Here is a 20047-nt window from a genome sequence, read left to right on the forward strand (position 1 = left end):
GGAAAACAGAAAGATTGGAATGGTAAGAAAAAAAACAAAAAAAACAAAACAACAGTGAAGAAAAAAAAAACAAAACAGTGATTGTAAGAAATTATACAACTGCAGCTTTATTGATCTCTGTGCTTTGCATTAAACTGCCTACCTTGCCTAAGACCCCCATATTGGTTGCCTAAAATTTTAAAGAAAATTATCAAGAAATAAATGTTTTAAATTTAAAGGAGCATTATTCTAGGAAAACATGAGGACATACTGTTTAAAATGTTTTCAGCGAATGTACGTCTAAAACCACACGTGTCTGTTCAGTGAGCATATTAGTCAAAACTTCAAAATCATTCTGTCAGAGCAGAAAACCTCCTGTAAGCACAAGAGCCACTGACCACAGATTTTACTCCCAGAAAAATAGCTGTTTGCAAGATATTTCTGTGGAAGAGATTTGATGCACATTTAAAATAGCCTGTACTTGATTTCATTCTATTTTTGAAAATTCAAAATAGGATTAAACTATATATAAACTTTAAATATTTGAAAATGTTTGGAGGTTTAAAGACTATAAATTTCTAGTATTTACTTTTTCAAATACTTAATATTTAGATGATTTAAAGAATTATCAATATTTATCTGCTAGATACAGATATTATACTAAATTCCAGCCACTCCTTTCCATTTCTTAAAAGATATTTAAAAATATTTTATTATGGCAATGAAGGGTTTTAGTACCATGTGGCATCATTAATCAATATTTTAGTCTTATCTAGAGGCAGAAGACAAAATTTGGTTGCTATACCAGTGATTAGGACCAAACATGTATTAAATGACTTTGGTTCAGAATGATTCCTGTACGACATTGCATCTTTTTTATGTGCTTAATGTTTTGTGAGCATTATGTTTATTTAAAAGTATTTTAAATTTTTTAAAAGTTGATGAAATTTCAAAAAAATTAATAGCAAAAATAATTCATGAACATGCCAAACACAAAAAGAAAGTTTTATTTAAGTGGAATATTTGGAAGCTGTGCTTTATTATCTTAAAAATGAGTAGAGATCAAATAGTTCTTATAGTTCTTACTTTTTCTGACTTTCTCAAATTTGACTTAATAATTTTTAGTTACTCGTGGAAATTACACTATATATTTTTATATAGATATATACATTTATATATCTTAAAATGACATTTATTTAAATGTTTTATTTTAGAATAGTTTTAGATTCATGTAATTGTTTCAAAGATTGCACAGAGAGTTCCTGTATACCCCACACCCAAGTTCCCCCATTATTAATATCTTACATTATTAGGATGACATGTTTGTCACAATTAATGAACCAGTGTAATACATTATTAGTGACTGAAGTCCATACTTTATTCAGATCTTCTATTTTTCCTTAATACCATTTTTCTGTTGCAATAGACGTGAGTCTTAGCCTCAATGACCTTGTTTCATACATTTGTAATACATTTATATAGTTGGGTCACATTTTGCCTTCCTTCCTGGGATATTGCAACCTCCTAAAGATGTTTTTTTAATTGCATACATTAAGGTTACTTTCTTACTGTAAAATTCTGTGGGTTTTGACAAATGCTCGGTGTCTTACATTTACCATTATAATGCTCTGCAGAAAAGTTTCACGGCCTTAAAAGATCCCCCGTGCTTTACTATTCAATTCCCTTCACACACCCTGAATCACTGGCGGCCACTGATATGTTTACCATCTCTATAGTTCTGGCTTTTCCAGAATGTCATGACAATTTTCATGGCAGTGGTATTCTAGAGTATATCAGAGTGAATATAATGATCCTTCTAACATTAGAGGTGCTATGAATATTGGCAAAGGGAGTGTGATTTGTTCTAGACCTTTCCACAGCAGGAATAAATGACAAGCCCCTCAAAAGGACAAGAACACAATTTTTATGCTTTTACCTTTGTAGTTAACACAGATCTGTTGGCTTAGGTGTAGGTTCTAGGATCACCATTTTTGTTTAGCCTTTGTTTTCTTTTGCTTCTGCTTTGTTTTCCTCAGAAGCCTGAAAATTTTGTTCCACTGTTTTCTATACTTAGTATTTTAGTTGAGAGGACCCTGATTACCAATATAATTCTCATTTTTTGTAAGTCAACTACTTCCTATTTCTGGAAGTTTGAGACATTTTCTTTTAAACTCTGAGTTTAGAGATTTCACCAGGAAGTGCCTTGATCTTAAAACCTTGAGCTGTTCCTATCTCAGAAATTTCGTTTATGGTTCTTTCTGATTATTGCTTCTCCAAAATCTATTCTCTCTTTTTTCCTGGAACTCTTGCATTCAAATGTGGACTTTCTAAATCTACTCACATCTCTTATCTTTTCACTCATAATGTTTAATTCTTTTTATTTTTGCATTTAGCATTTTTACATTTGTTAGTAGTAAATATTGTTACAATATAATACCAACAACTAATGTAGGTTCTCTGTTAACATTACTTATTTTAATCCTCACAGCAATGCTGTGAGGTAAACACATTTACTCTCCATTTTATAGGTGAAATAACTGCTAGTAGGGGCAGAGCTCAGGTTTCAACCTGACTGTCTGACTTCACAGCCTGGAGGCATATCAGTAGGACACATACTGTATTTTGAGATAATAATTCCATATCATCTTTCATATCTCATATTTGGCTTCTAGAAGTTTCAATCCTAGTTCAGTTATTTTCTGAAATCAATTATTTTTTAATATCCCTCAATCCTTCATGTTCTCAAATTACCCATTTCGACTACTTCTTAAACTTCCTTAAGATTTCTGGTAGTTTCTTTTTAAAAAAAAAAAAAAAACTATTTTTTAAAGAACAATTTTAGGTTTACAACAAATGAGATTTCCCGTCTACTCCCTGTCTCCCTCATGATCAACATCACTCACCAAAATGGTACATTTTTTTTTTACTAAGTATATTAAACCTACTTGGATACGTCATCATCACCCAAAGTCCATTACTTTAGGGTTCACTCTTGGTGGTGTACATTCTATGGGTATGGACAAAAGTATATAGTGGTATATGTAATACCATGCTGAATATTTTCACTGTCCTAAAAATCATATGTGCTTTGTCTCTTCATCTCTTCTCCCCCTCCTCCTGGTGACCACTGATCCTTTTACTGTCTGCATGATTTTGCCTTTCCTACAATAGTTGAAATCATATAGTATGTAGCTTTTCCAGATTGGCATTTTTCACTTAGTAATATGCATTTACGTTTCCTCCATGGCTTGATGGCTCATTTCGTTTTAGCACTGAAAAAAAAATCCCATTGTAAGAATGCACCACAGTTTATTTATCCATTCACCTACTGAAGGACATCTTGGTTTCTTCTGAGTTTTGACGATTCTGAATAAAGTTGCTATAAACATCCATGTGCAAGTTTTTGTATGGAAATAAGTTTGCAATCTTTGGATAAATACCCAGGAGTGAGATTGCTGGATCATATGATAAGAGTATGACTAGTTTTGTAAGAAGCTGCCAAAATGTCTTCCAAAGTAGCTCTACTATTTGGCTTTTGGCATTTCCACTAGCAATCTGAGAATTCCTGTTGCTGTACTTCCTTACCAGCGTTTGGTGTTGTCAGTGATCTGGATTTTGGCCTTTCTCCTCTGTGCAGTAGTATATCATTACTGTTTCAATTTGCTTTTCTCTAATGACATATAATGTGGGGCATCCTTTTATATGTGTATTTGCTATATCATCCTTGGTGGGGTATCTGTTAAGGTCTTCGCCCTATTTTTAAATCAGGTTGTTTGTTTTATTTTTGAGTTTTAGGCGTTTTTGTGTATTTTGGATAACAGTCTTTCTCAGAAATATTTTTTACAAATATTTTCCCCCAGTTTGTGGCTTGTCTCTAATTCTTTTGATTTTAACTTTCACAGGCTAGAAGTTTCTAATTTTAATGAACTCCAGTTTAACAATTATTTTTTTCATAGATCATGTCCTTGGTGTTTTGTTGTATCTTAAAAGGCATCATTATCCAAGAAATTAGAACATTCTCTAGCACCATATACAAAAATAAACTCAAAATAGATTAAAGACCTAAATGCAAGACCGAATACTATAAAACTAGAGGAAAACTAGGCAGAACACTCTTTGACATAAATCACAGCAATATTTTTTTGGATCCGTCTCCTAGAATAAGGAAAATAAAAACAAAAATAAACAAATGGGACCTAATTAAACTTAAAAGCTTTTGCCCAGCAGAGGAAACCTTGCACAAAGCCTTTTAAAACTCTGATTCCATCTGTTTTTAAAATTCTGCTTTAGATGTTATATGTTGTTCAGTTTATTCTCATCCTCTAGTAGATATTTGGCCTCTTACAGTCCAGTTACTTTGGCCTGTGAACTCTTGCATCTATAGTAATGTGAGGTGCTCTCCGGTGATTTAGGAAAAAGCAGAATACCAGCCCTTTGCCTGTGTCCATCCAGGTGAATTTAAGGAAATGTGAATGAAGGGTGAGCCTTACAGCAGAGAGACCTAAGTACCACAAAACAACTATTGATCACTTCCATTAGTTTCCACTGGGCAGCATCTCTTCTCCTATCATCATTTGAACCTTTAAATATTGGAAGCAGAAGTGTAGGTGGCAAACTCTGTAGATTGTAATTCACATCCCTAAGAATTTTAAGGGGAATTGTGTAGGAAGAGTGGACTTATCACCTCTTCATTTGAGCAAGGTTTTTAACTGCTTTGATACCTCACAGAAATTACAGCCTGAAGTTGAATTACTGTTTTCTGAAGAGTCTGGCAAGCATTGTTCCAAGCAAGGAGGAAGGAAAACATGATCATACAGGAGCTCTCGACTACAACCTACACTCTTATTGCTATTTTCAGCCCCCTTCTTCCCCAGACTGCTGCAAACCACCACCATCACCACCCCCACTATTCGACACCCGTGTTCAAGACAACGTATAGCCTTCCCAGGTGTTTCTCAGTTTTTGTCTCTTTCTTCCTTTCTTCCTTCTTTTCTTCCTTCCTCCCTCCTTCCCTCCCTCCCTCCCTCCCTCCCTTCCTTCCTTCCCTCCTTCCTTCCTTCCCCCCCTTTCTTTTCCTTTTACTGTTCCCCAAATCCATCCTTCCCAATAGATTCCATAGTTTTTCAGGATTGATAGTGGGTGATGGAGCCACCAGCCATCGTTAGCTCACCATCCTGACAATATGATTGTTTCTTTGTATTATCAGTAGTCAGAAAACAGTAATGGAGAAGTATCACCATTATAACACACACTGTAATATATCTAGAGATAAATTTATAATAAGTGTTAAGCTATTTATATTAAAGACTCTAAAATTTTAGTTAGTAGCATGAAAAGAGACCTAAACAAGTTGAAACATAAATGATATCTCAGGGTAAAATAATTTGATATTTAAATATTTCAGTTATGCATTAAATTATTCTAAGATTCATTTGGGAGAGTGAATGTATGAGAAAACCAAAAGAATAAAAAAAAATTTTGAGGATAAAAATGTGACCTATTAAATTTTAATGTTAAGGTTTAACCAACTCAAGTGTAGAAAGCTTAACTCCCTTTACATGTCTTTATTCTCACCCACTTATAATATTTATGTCTTAATTATTTCCTTTATATACATTTAGAATCATATTAGACAGTGTTTTAATTTTTTCTTAACCAATCAAACATAACTTAGAAATTAAAGAGGATAAGGAAATTTTATTGTATTTACTAATATCTTTGCTATTTTTTCTTCCTTCCTGGTGTTCCAAGATTTCTTTTTTTTATCATTTTCTTTCTGTTTAAAATGTTCCTTTAGCCATTCTTTTAGGGTAGGTCTAAAGGTGATGTATTCTTTTAGTTTTCCTTCATTTTAAAAAAAAAACTTGGGAGGAGAGGTCTTGGGGCCCTTGGGGCATGATATAGGTGAAAGTCTAGGCTGTCTGGTCAGCCTTTGCTATTGGGAGTGGGGGTCAGATAGTAATTTTTCTATGGTATTTGGCTGTTGTAGAGCTATTATTATCTAAATATTTTCATTCTCGCTGGACTTCCCCTTTCCTGGTCCCTTGGCTAAAGAAAGTAGTCTGCTCACGTTTCATTTCCAGGTTGTCAGATTTTCGTGTCAATTTTGGAATATATGATGCAAAAGGAAAAGCTAGGAAACACCACCTTGTGCTCCCTTGAGTCCCAAGGTCCCTAGCTAATCTGCCTTCTCTCCACTTTTCAGAGTCTTCTTCTGTTTATACATAATTATATATGATCTCTGGGGGTTTTAGTTGTTCATAGCAGGAGGAATATAGAAAAGGAAGTCCACTCAAATCTTCCCAGAAGAAGAAAATCTAGTGGCTTAATAAGTATGACATTGATGGAGGAATAGAAATCAGAAATTCACCTAGAAACTGTAGAAACAGGTTCAAAATATGTTAAAGGTGTCAGTGGAGGAAAGAGTTTTGATCAATTGGTTTTAGAAATATTGGTTCATAATTTGGGGCTAATTTATATCTTTACCTCAAACATATGAAACAAATTCCAAGTGGCTATACTCCATTAATACATATCTATAACTTGAAGTGGCTCTATCTTTTTAGCATTCCTTACTGCCTTTCTTTACATAACCCAAAGGGAATGAGACTGGCATAAAGCAGGAAGACAAGCATGTTGCCAAAACAAATATGCAATACATAAGGTAAATCATCGATATGCATAATACTTTCGGGAAATAAATTCAAAGTTGTGTAAAATGTTGAATTGTAAGAAGAAAGTATTTTTTCAATTTCTATAACTTAACCATTATCGTATTAGTGTCTATTTTTTACAGTTATTAGTGTGTTTACTCACTTTTCAAATGTTTACTGCCTTGGGTTCTTGAACGTAACAACCACATGAACGCCATAAATGTATCCTTGGGCAGTAGCAAAGTCATGATTGGAATTGAGAGATTTTTCTCTTAAAGTATTTAGAAAGAATTGTTATCAGAATTTTAACTAAATAAAGCAACAGTGTGTGCAGAACAACAATTGGGGGAATGGATATATAACCACTTCTTTAAAAGTTGCTCTGTTTTATGTTTCTATAGTAATTTTATGGTAATTTACTTTTATGACTCACCTCTATTAAATGATTACCATCACAGGGTAGGCTTCCTCTCTTTTCACCTTCTTATTCCTGGTGTCTAACGTAGTATATGGCAACTGTGTGAGCATCAAATATTTGCTGAATAAGTGATGAAAAGGACTGGCTGGATAAGTCAATAAATAAATAAATCTCCATTGCACATTTGGATTAATACTTTTGATAGTCGTGGGAATATGATTTGGTATGTTATATCCAGAGTTGAATGAGAGCAAATATGTTAGAGTGATATATTATAATAACCCATCATTAGGTTGATCCATGGTTGGTTTTCTTAAAGACTTAACCCTCATTTTTTTCCTACCACATAAAATGACAATGAGTATATTATTTAAATCTCATTTATTAGAAAGCCAGGTGTCAGATTTAAGAAATGGTTTGTATTTTATTGGTTAAAGTGATCACACAACCTTCTTTGTTGAAAACCCTTTTGGGGATTGGCATAGTGTATGAGTTGCTGAAACCGACTAATAGGAAAAATTAGCAAAGTGAATTAAGTTTGTTAATTAAAACAGACTTTTATCTATGCCTGTTATATTGCTAAGTGTTAGATGCCCTCTACTTTAATCTTTAATTTAACTAATAATTCCTTTGGTTCCAAATCACTAAGACATCACTGACAGTCAAAGACTAACGCTGAAAAAGCTTCTCTTCCTTAGTCATTAAACAGATACGAAATTCCATTAAGAAAGTGTGACTTTCCCATCCCCTTCAGTGAAGAAGCTACGTGTGTCTCTGGGTGTAAAAATGTGTTTGTTGTTTTGGGGAGGATGTTGAAAGCTCTGTCTATGCACTGTTAGTTGTTTTGCAAAGTTAGTTTTAGAGTAACGGATACAGAGTTCTACTTTCTCTCTGTTATTCTACAGAAGAGCTGCTTGATTGATCTGTCTCTCCTTTAACAGAACAAGGTGTCAGCCACATTTATTAACATTAGTTCCCCTAAAGCATGGGTCTATGAATGTGTAACTCTTTTAGATCCCCTCTTCAAACATTTCTCTTTTTTCTTTAGTGTACATTTTTTTAGAAATCCGTAAATTATGTATATCACAGTTGTGTGCTATAAATCAGTTGGAACATCTTGCTTGCTTTTCTAGATGCCGTTCCATTAAATATTCTCTTCTATTCCACTGTTTTGATTATAAGCTTCAGTGACAAAGTTTACTTGTGAATTCGTCATGAAAACACAATACCGGACCCTGAAATATTAATTTTGGGGGCGTAACCATAAACATAATTCTATATATTTTTTCTCTTTCTTTCCTATATATCCATCATCATGATGTGTTAACCTCTAATTCCCAATAAGGACTATGCCCAGAATAGCAAAGAGCAACACATACAGTCTAAGCCTTGTCCTTGTGCTCGACTGACTTATATTCTGGTTTACTCTTGGTCTCATTTTTTTGTGTCATTAGGGTTATGCTACATGTCATGTCATACCATGTCATGTCATGTTATACCAGGATTGTTCATATATTAGGATATTGTACTGCTAGCAGACCAACCTTACACATTCAGAGTGTTACTGACCCAGGTTCTTGCACTCTTTAATCAATAGAAATTGAGAAGAGGTCAGACAAGAAATTCAGGCAAGGCTTTATTGGGACTCATGCTACAGCACAAGCGAGTGAAAACGAGTGCCAGGTTCCCTTGCTCGCTCCCTGAGGCGGGGGGGTGGTGGGGGAGGGGGTCCCTTAAATGGCGTGAGGGTATGGGGTCGGGCTGGAGGAATGGCTTAGGTGGTCTGCCCACCCCCTTGGTGGTGCTGTGCGCAGGAATCATGCACAGTCCCCTGCTTTTTGCTTCTGGCACCTCAGAAGTGGCAGTTGGGTTTCAGTCGTCTTGTATCTTATTGTTCATAATTTGCCCCAACTGTGCATGCATGCGTCCCTTATAGTTTCTTTGTATTCTGTTGCTGAAGGAAACTTTTGTCTCAAGAGGAGATATTTAAATAATTTTTCTTAGAAAATTAATTTTTCCTTTACCATTGAATAATTTGGTATAAAATAATTATTGTTGGTGCTCATATAATCATTATAGTAGAATTTTATAAATATCCAAAATCATATAATAGAATTTTTGAAATCTGGTCCTAGAAATGATCACTCTCCCTCTGTGCTCAATTCACTTCACAATTTCTTATCATATCCCTCAGGGATATGTGATTTCTCCCACATATTCCTCCTCTTATCTCTCTCTTCTCTTTCCTTATGTAAGTTATTTAAGCTCTGTAAAGGAAGGTGCAATACCAATGATTCAAGAACGTGAGTAGAAAGTTGGTGGGAAGGGTACCTAGAGCTGTAAACCCAGGGCACCTGTAAACTGTTCAGATTCCACCAAATATCCATTGAGAATTTTGTGGGCAAGCAAGGAGAAGTGGATTGAACTGAGTAGGCCACTTTCTAATAATGATGTCTCTGAAAATAGCCAAACAAGTTTACTGCTAGTCTTGCTAGTATTGCTTTTGGGAGTACCTAGTAGATTAAGGAGCTTCTGTTTGGATGAGGTAAAATATATCATGAATATTGTCAGTTTTTTTAATGAGTTTTCATTGATCAAATGTTTCTGTTCTAAATAATTGTAGTTGTGTTTTTTTCCTTCTTTTGTGTTTAATCATCTGCCTAATGCAAACTTCTCTACCTTCAGACAGAGAAAGGACTATCAAAAGTATGGCAAGGAAGTAAGCAGAACTCTGGTGATCATTGGCAAAAGGCTGTCATCCTTCTAGGAAAGTTAAGGAATTTTGAAGTCATATTTCAAGGTATCAGAACAAGGGATCTGCGAGGAGGAGCTGCAATTGATGACATTGAATTTGAAAACTGCACGACTGGTAAGTTTCTGGAAAGCACTGCCGTTTGGAAGCACATTTATAATCTAGCCATTTTATCTTCGCTTCATATTTATAAAATGTTCTGCAGTTACGTATTTTGTACATACGTAAAAATCAATCGAAAGAGGTCATTTCATAACGGTTGGACTTAGCTACATGTTAAGAGATAATAGTTTCTCCATCCTTTAATTACACAAGTAATTCCTCTCTTCCTTCTGCATCATCCCCTTTCTAACATGCAGCAGTGTTGTCCTTTGAATTAATTTTCAACAAAATTTAAAATGTAAGCCTAATACTCACATACATTTATGTAATTTAATTAATTTTAAATGAATCAGTAAAAAGGGTTAGAAAGCTGGAAGTTAGTGGATATATAAGAAATACATGCAACCAAGTATAATTCAAGCAGAACTTAAATTGAGAGCTCTGCTTAAGGGATTTAAAATGCTACCCTAGCAAGTGAATAGTAACTTGAAAAAATGTGCTATCACTTATCATGCTTCTAAGTGTGAAGTATAATTACACTTAGATTTTCTTTACAAAACTACCCAGAAAATGTCAAAAATAATTATAAATACATTTGTACAGTTTCACAGCTGGCACAGTTGCTTTCTGAGGAGTCATTCTATCTGATTTCCAAAATAGTACCGTGTGATATATCCTGCCCATGAAAGATATGCCTTCTGTGGTGTCTTACACTGATTCACTTAGAGGCAAGCCCCTGGGACTCAAGAGCTAAACCTGAATGCTGTTTAATTCCGTTGCTGCTTTCATATTAAAATATCACTACACCAAGGCAGTGCAAAAATGTGACTTTGGTTTTTGGTGCTGTTAAAGCATTTGCTCTCTTTATGACCAGGGCTGGTGAAAAGGATTCTGCTTAGGAGTCAGTCTTCTGGAGTTTGAGTCTCTCCCACACACCCCACCATGTTTCCAGCAAAGGCAGCTGATACTCAGCTACTATATATATATATACATGCATACATACACACACATATACATAGGTACATACATATTACATAAAATCAGAATTCATGCACCCTAGGTGAGCACAGGGGTCACAGAGCTCCAGGTCTCTATGTCAAGCAAAAGACAGGGTTTGGGCTTGGAGACGTTTAGGAGAGGGTTCCTGGACCACAGAAAAGGGGATCTGAAAATATAATCATGAAAAGGTATCTTAGAACATGCTTTTTAAACTCTTTTCTAGTAACTTATTAAACAGGAGAGATTCTTTTTCTCTCAAGGGAAGCAGAATGATTCTTGGATGGGCCGATTCAGGACAGAAGAAAAATGAGAGCTATTATCCCAGCTCTGCCAAGTTTCATGTAGAAATGTGGACTATTTCTTTCCCTTCTTCTCTTAAAGTCCTGTGAAAATTTACATGATTATAACTCATTTCGTTCAGGTTGATCAAACATTCACCGTACTGACTAATACTTTAATGTCTTATACATTTAGTGATATACTACTTAAGACTTTCTTTGTTATAAATAAAAAGGCAAATTTTGGTTATTCGTAGTGAATATGGTCAACTGTATGTCGAATATATTTTAGGAAGAAGTAACCATTTTTTAAATAGCCAGCCTGCTACAAATAACGAGGATTTTCAGATTATGTTTTAGTTAAGATAGGAAAAAAAAGTATTTTGCAAAAGTTTAAAGGACTATGTTTGGAACTAAAAAACAATGATTTTTTTTGTCCCCCTAGTTTTTATATGCCACTAAAATAGCAGTGCTGTGAAAAATGAGTAACAAGAAAGCAAATTAGAGCATAAGTTACCCTATGTTGTTTTCTAGTATTGCCAACTTGGAAGAGAATGGTATCTGACAAAACACCTAAACATCAGAGAGGCAGTGTAGAATAGTGGTTAGGAACAAGGTGTCCAGTCAGACTACCTGGGCGTGGACTCTGGCTCTGCCACCGACTAGCTTGGGTGAGTTTCTTCATTTCACTTTGCCTCAGTTTCTTCATCAATAAAATGGGGTTGATAAAAAATAGCACTTCCATCATAGATTTCTGTGAATGTTAAATATGTTGATATATGAGAAGTGCTTAGAATAGTCTTGGCACATAGTAAAATTTATGTATTCCATTTTATTGTTATTTTCCATCATCATTATTATTAACTATGCCATATTTTCAAGTGGTGCTTTATTGTCCCATATTAGGAAACCAGCTTCAAATCACATGCAAACCGGTCACCATAAAATCTATCATGGAATTGTTGCTGTTCCCCATTCGAGATGAAGAACTTAAAAAATGACAGTGTTTATTTCTCTGTCACATCCTTCCAATCACAATAGAGCACATACTGTATGATACCATTTATATGAAATGCCCAGGATAGCAGATGTGTAGAGACAGAAGTAGATTAGTGGTTACTTAAGGCTAAAGAGCATGGGGTAGGGAGTGACTGCTAATGAATATGGGGTTTCTTTATGGGGTGATGAAAATATTCTAAATTTTTATTGTGATTATAATACAATTTCATAAATATACTAAACCCATTAAATTGTAAACTTTATATGGGTGAACTTAATGGTATGTAAATGATACTTCAATTTTTAAAAAGTATTTTAAATAATTTTTTAAATAATTTTTTTAAAGTCAAAGCCTAGTTAACAAAGCCTATAAGCTATGGAAAACATATGCAACAAAATTAAGTGAAAATACATCCCTATAAAACCCAGTATAAACAGGATCTCTATGCTGTTTATGTCTATAAGAGAGAAGCCAGGAGAATCATGAAAGGCCCAACAGATATTCACTGGAAAAATGCAGTCACGTGGTTTGAGAATGACAGGTAAAACCGGGAGGGGTTTCATCCACTTTTAGAATAAGTGGGTCCAAGGGGTCTGTGGTTAGGTCTGTGGGGCTAGAGCAGTCTAGACCCCATGAAAACTCAAATGGATCCATCAGGATTCCTTTCTAGGACAGTAGCCCGCATTCAAAAACAAAACAAAAAATGAACAAACAAATAAAAACATCCCTGGGAGTAGCATCAAAATTGAATAGACTAAATACAGATGAAAGATAGTGAGGACCCACATCAAAGCGTTGGAGGGGACTAGAGCCAGAAAATTTCAAAAAGCAAATCATATTTTTATAGATTTATATAGAATCTATGGACTTATAATCCTTTTTAGGGTCCTAAGAGACCACCTCTGAAATTTTTCTTGGACTGACAACTCTGTAATCTTTGCGTAGTTTTTTAGACCTCAGAGTAATGCAGAACAAAGTTGTGAATTGATTCAGAATGGAAGTGGAGAGGGTAGAGGATATGGATGAGATGTATGTTTGACGGTTATCTACCTTACCTGCAAATGAGAAAGCTACTTGAGCTTCATATTTATGTGTTACTTTCCATTCAGAAGCACAGAACTCAGTTTATTAGATAATATTTAGTACATGGCCACCATAAAGCTAGATATATGCTTTTTTATTTCTTTGCATTCTGAACACATCATGGTGCTATCTTCAATTTGCTATCAAATTTATTGTATTTTTCTAAAAAGAAAAATACAAGAATAGGCGTATCTTTGTCCTGTCCAAAGATACATTAAGAAGCGTATCTCCTTTTTGGAAGCAAGTAGCTTATTCATTTTTAAAAAGTGACATTATGAATTCAGTGCTTCCTCTGTTTAAATTCAAGTTGATTTAAAGATGATTTGTACAAAAATCTTATAAAATGCGACCACCAATTCTATGGGATAGAAAAGTGGAAAGAAAATTCATGTAGAGAGGAAAGGAATATTCCATCACTGTAATTTATAAAAGTGCCAATTCTAAATTTAAGTGCTTACTCATGTTCAATCAGCATTAGTTATTAAGTGCAATCGTTTATTACATACAGCCATCCAGCTGAGTCTACTATTAATACTAAATAGCATTTATGTCAGCTTTGCAACAAGACCATTAGGTGCAAATCCTGGTTTACCCACTTGCTACCTGCTCCATGGTTTTAGGTAAATTATGTAATCTTCCTTTGTCTTATTTTTCTCAGCCGGAAAATGGTAAGAATACTGCTTCCACCTCATAGAACTCTCACAAGGATTAAATCATTTACTTTATACGAAGTACTTTGAAGAATGCATGGTGTACAGAAAGCACTGAATATTTTTGGCTAAAATATAGATGGACAACATTGGCAAAAACCTTGACATTGTTCTAGGCACAACGCCTTTAAACATATCAGCGTTTAAAAGCTTGTTCTGTTCCGTTCACATGTCCAGCAAGCCTTTATCGCTTGGCTAGTCTGCAGAAAACTCTGTGCAATGAACTGTGTGCACCTCCTCGGAGCAGGGCTGAAATGCCTGTGTCGCACAGCGTTTGGCTTTCCTGATTTTTCCATTTCCACTTTCACTGCCCCTTTCTTGACGCCCGGCATTTCCTCCTCTTCCCCGTGTGCCTCTCCCCCGCCACCATGCCTTCTGCTGCCAGGACTGCTCTGTGAACAGTCTTCAAGACACTGGTAAACCCAGGACCTCAGGGTGGGAGCCGATAACATTATAAGACGTTGCCTTTTCCACCGAAAAATCTAGAAGATCCAACTGAATGATGACCAGTTTTCCATTGGGGGAAAAGGAAGAAATAATTCAGGGACCAGCAAATGCTTCCAGAAGTCAATAAAATCTTCTAAGTAGACAGTAGCACAGTAGCTTCTCTGTCTCTAAATTCATACAGAGCAAAGCACATCATGTTCCCCAGATAATCCTAAATGTGAGAGGAAGGAAATACCTTGGGGATAAAGTCAGAGAAGACAGAATCATTATAATTTCAGATGTTTAGTAGATTGTCTTCACACATAACTTGAAAAGACTTTCCTTTTGGTTGTAACCCCTTAAAAACTGTATGTATGACTTCTAAGTGTACTGTCAGCAGTGATAGATTTGGAGTGAAAAATAGTGGCTTGATGATAATGATTTCGGTGTAGCATCACTCTGAATTAAACTGAACTTGGGAGATCACAAAGCAGTGATTGCTCTATACAGAGTTCACAAATACATAAATCTATGCACAGAACCCTGTAGAGTGACTTCAAAACTTAGCTTCTTCACTTAGTTTAGATGAAAAGCTGTATTTCTTCTCAACACGTGAGTGTTCCAAGTGCTGCATTTAGGTCTCCCACAATTTTCTTTTAAAGTAAATGTGTGTCAGAAAAGAAAAAAGAAAGGAAGATGATAGTCAGTAGAAAAAATAAATATCTCACCCTAATGAAGTAATTAAAAGTGACTTTTATTTTTAATAACTAATGGCTAGATAATATGTAGTGCGTATAACGTAAGGGTACATAAATGATGGATGAATGGGTGGATGGATGGATGGATAGATAGATGGACAAATAGATGGGCAGACAGATGGATTAATAGAAAACATTTATCCAAATCTTGTTATATGTGTTAAAATTCAGAACAGAGCCTTCATTGAGTTACGTTCTGCCAGCAGATGCAGACAGTAAGCAAAGTAATGTGTAATACTGTGTCATGTAGTATTAGGTGCTGTGAATGAGATAGGGAGAAAGTGAGGGAGGATTATCACCCTGATTAGTCAGAAACAGTCTCTGAAAGTTACAGTTGAGCAAAGGCTTAAATGTACTAAGAGGCAACCACGCAAATGCCCTGAATAAAGCACTCCAGGTCTCGGGACCAGCAAGGCAGACTTACTAGGAGGGAGCGTTTTGCTGAAGCAGAAGAAAGTAAGGGTGGGGAGATGGCAGGGGGCCTCATCATGCAGAACTTTGTCATCAGAAACACCTGCTCTGTACTAGCGATCATCTCACAGCACAGAGGGTAAGCAAGCAGACTCCCGAGTCAGCCTTCCTGGGTTTAAATCCTGTCTCTGCCACTTAGCTGCTCTGTGACCTTGAATAAGTGCTTATCAGCTCTTTACCTCAGTTTCTTTATGGCAGTAAAAATCGAACCTGCTTTATAGGGTAATTGTGAGGATTTAACAAGTTAATATACGCCAAGAGCTTTGAACAGTAACTCTCTTCGTAGTAACGACTCAGTAAATGTTAGACATGATTATCATTGAAATCCTCACTGTCATGTTTAATTTCATCTTCATTACAACTCTGGAAAATTGAGGGATCCAGAGGTTACACTAAACAATACCAGCCAGCTTGATTTCTTTACTGATGCTTAATGGCACAGAAACAGCCATATTTAGCCGTAACAGCATAAAATACTACTAAAATCATGATGAATACTATGGCGTGAAAGCAATCAGACAACACCTGCCACATCTAATTTGCCAGTAGTTTCAAATGCTCTTGAAAGAAAACAGGCGATATCAGACATATCACTTGTACTCCTAACAATGATGTGTTTTAGTAACACTAGTTGAAATATTTTAAACGTGGTAAATCCTGTTTTTTAAAAATTTAATGTTCAGCCAGTCTTCATTGTTACATACTTGTTTTATTTTGGATTCAGAAAGTTTTTCAGTAAGAGGAGGGAGGGAAAATAAAACAGGCTTTATGAACGAATGTTATAGGACTTATGAGATCCAGTTCACAGCAGTTTCTTTCTGATTATATGTAACTATTTTTGTTCTAGGTTTGCTTATACACCTTTTGTACATAAGGCTAAAAATTTCTGCCAAGAATTGAAGTAATTTGTTAAATATATTCTATATGTCAGAGCCAATTCATACCTTTAAATTAAACCTGATACTTTCTGTGAAACTTTATCTGTTGGCTGGTGAAATGCCCAGTGGTTCTCAAATAGTCCTGAAAAAGATGATGAAAAAGTAGACTTTACTTGAAGAAACTACTTTACATTTCTGCAAATATCTTTTCTTGATTAACAAAAAGTATCAAAGTCATGCTTAAAGATATTTCATTATAATAAATATATATCCTGATTATATCCTCTCCCAACTTACATATCAGTATCAATAAGATATCCATCCATACAGAAATGCATCTTTACTAAGTATATACCGTATATTATGCAGAAATTAAGCATTTTGACTTTTCAGTCAAAGAAAGGTAACTAATTTTTATTGATTCAAAAGTTTAATTCTTTATCTAAAGGGAAGAATGGTGATCTCAATTCACTGACTTATAAACAAATTACTACAAAATTTTTAAACCTACCATTGTACGTTATAGAGATATTTACTATTTTCAAAGTATCCATTTTCTTCCCTGTGTGTCCCAGACCCTTTCAGGTAGGTGGATCTGTGTCAAAAAGCTCTGGCCAGAGTGCTGTGAGGAAGTGAGGTGTGTCACTTCCAGGTTGAAGCATTTCCAAGCTGGTGTACAGCCCACCTGGTCTCCCTTCTGCTGCTGTGGTAGAGGACACCTCATTTTCCAGGTGAAGTGTCTACATCTGCCTGGTCCCCTTGAGTCTGTAGAGGAAAGTCCCTCTGCCAACTTGTTTTAGACATATATAGCAAATGACCCAAAAAATGGTGTTTTTGAGATATGGAGATTATCTTTCAAGTGTCTTATAATCTAGTCAGATCTAACTAACACACCATGCAATTTCCTACCTTAAATAGAAGAATATTATTTACAGTTAGGGCTATGATATAAAAAATATATGTACCCTTCAGTTTCTAATACTCCAAATATGTTAAGAAAGAACATCTAACAGCATCCCTGGCTCCAGTCTTATGGGGAAAATAGTCAGAAAATGAAGTCCACACTAAGCAAAATTCAAAACCAATAAGTAGAGAGAGTCCTTGTGGCATCAACCCTCTCCTTCCGGTCATTGACAGCTGTAGCCCTCACTTTGCTTTACTGCTTGAATTGATTTGAGCCAGGCCTCAGGGGAGAGACTTCTTTGTCATGGTCAACCAACAACATTGCTCTTCATTAAGCCTGAGAGCCAAGTTATTTGCTTCTCATAAAATCAGGGAATAGATTCTTATTCTGGTTCCATGACCATATTTTAGACAATAGAACTAAGTAATTGAGTTTATTATATCTTTAATCACTATTTTTAATTAAAAAATCAAAACCATGAATGGATCTAATTAATGTTGTGTTTAAGGCAATCATTATTATATACCTAGAAAATATCAGATTACTTTATCTTTCAATAAGCTTGATAAAATTAGCATTTCAATGTCAAAAGGTCTACATTTAAAGATGTAACTGTAATCATATCATAGTGATAAACTGAATATTATAATTAATGTGATTATACTTGATTATAATCAAGCACAGTGATATAACTTGGCTCGCTCATAATATTAAGAAAATACAATTACTTGAACATACGTTTTAGTAAGCCTTAAATAGCCCTTGAAATGTCCCTAGGTTCAAATGAAGGCTGCTGTAAAGCTGAATCCTAACATTATCCTCTGTTCATGCAATTTCTAAGTAGAATTTGTTTCAATTACAATGAACATTTCCCCACTTAATATCTAGGTCGGTAAGACCATCACATAGAAAATTTGTGACAATATGGCATTTCAATTTTTACTGAATTATGTTTTATTAATTATTTTCTAATCAAAATGAATATTAATGTTTATCAATGAGACTTCCATTTTACACTGATATAGATATACTTTTTTCATTACACTATTGAAAGATAAACTCTTCAGTCCTGAAACAAATGTGTGTAGCTACAGGTGGTACTCAAAATAAGTAGATGTGGAACTCAATAAATTTATATCCAGGTGGTTCCAACATAAATAGGTTTCAACTAAATCCACAGGTATTTATACATGCACAAATATTAGGCCAGGACCAGAAACCAATTTTTTGTCTATTTGATGAAACACACACACACATACCTATACACAGAGGCATGCATGAGTTTCTAAAAAGTCTCCTATTTTGAATGATCACATAAAAGGGCTTATGGGAAAACAGGATTAGGTCAAACCACTATAAGCATAGATAACTGAGTTATATAGCACTAGCATAAACAAAAGCAACCATAATAAAAATACAGGCACAGTTTAAAGCATGTTAAAATCCTAATAAATAGAGGAACTTTTCACCAAATGTGCTACTTTACCTAAAAAGGTGGGTAGGGTACGATGCAAGGAATCTTGATGAAAGGGTGGTATAAAAAAGAGTTTAAGACTGTTGAATTATGGAGACATGGGAAGAGTGACAAAAGACTAGGAAAAATTTTTAAAAACATACAACAAATAAGCATTTCCAAGAGAGCATGTGGAGAAACAGAGAAAAGAAAGACGGGGTGAGGTGCGTACTCAACAGCCCGTCATTCTTCTGTGGCTCTCCGGCTCAGCTGTGTTAGTGTCCTTCCCTCTCATCTGCTATGCCTTGGAGGCACAAGACATTACTGTAGAGGGAAGAATCATGCAGGCATCGACACAAATTCTGTGTTGTATTGACTTAATTCCTTTGCTGATTAGTTGCATACGAACGTCACTGTTTTACAGACCTGCATAGCATACGTGAACTTCAAGACAATAGAAGGAAACTAATATATATTGAACACCTACCATTGTGGGTGACATCATGAAACTAGACCCAGCACATCTCTTTTAAGAAGGGAATAAAGATGTTTAATACAGAAGGGGTTCTTGAGGGATTTGAGCAAAATGAGTCACACAAATTGTTTGGAAAGTTGCCTCAGAGGAACTGGGAAATACAGTTTTAAACTGTTGGTTAAAAGGTCAGGAAGGAGCTCAGCAAAAAAAAAAAAAAAAAGCGTGGTTTGGATTTCTTTCCCACATTTACTTTTTGGCCTTTCAGTCTTTATACATCCTCATGATCATTTCTGGGAAACCTCTAGTTTAGTCATATCTAGTTTGATTGCCAGTAGCGTCAAACATAAAGAGTTTATTTAAGGGTATGAGGAACCTCAGGAAACCCGAGCTCAGGAGTGCATTTCAACTTCAGGAAGGTTCTAAAACCAGGGATTGAAAAGAGAGAACTTGAGCTGTGATCTTTCTGTGCCTCTTGTCTCTCTCAACTGCTTCCCTCTGCACATCTGTTTTGGGCCCCTCTCTGTGGAACCAACTTTCTGTGCTTCACCATACATAGGCAGGAAATGTGACTACACTGCAGGATTCAAGAGCCTCAAAACGCTGTTGCAAAAACCCAGTAGTTATATTTCTAAATTCTCTGGTAGGTGATTACAATTGACCTATCTTGGATCAAACAGCCATCTTCAGACTTCTTAACTAGTCTGATGT

General features: G+C 35.3%; 1 protein-coding gene across 1 annotated transcript in view; it reads left to right on the forward strand.

The window, feature by feature from the left end:
• MALRD1 (MAM and LDL receptor class A domain containing 1) overlaps nt 1–20047 on the forward strand; it is a gene marked incomplete at both ends in the record, with an annotated part of 578033 nt that overhangs the window by 354420 nt on the left and 203566 nt on the right. Inside the window, one exon of the mRNA XM_082648013.1 lies at nt 9736–9919. Coding sequence (XP_082504139.1) covers nt 9736–9919 — 184 coding nt within the window. The remainder of the gene's footprint in view (nt 1–9735; nt 9920–20047) is intronic.

This window comes from Grampus griseus, assembly GCF_964374135.1.
Source record: "Grampus griseus genome assembly, chromosome: 2".
Classification (NCBI taxonomy): Eukaryota; Metazoa; Chordata; class Mammalia; order Artiodactyla; family Delphinidae; genus Grampus; species Grampus griseus.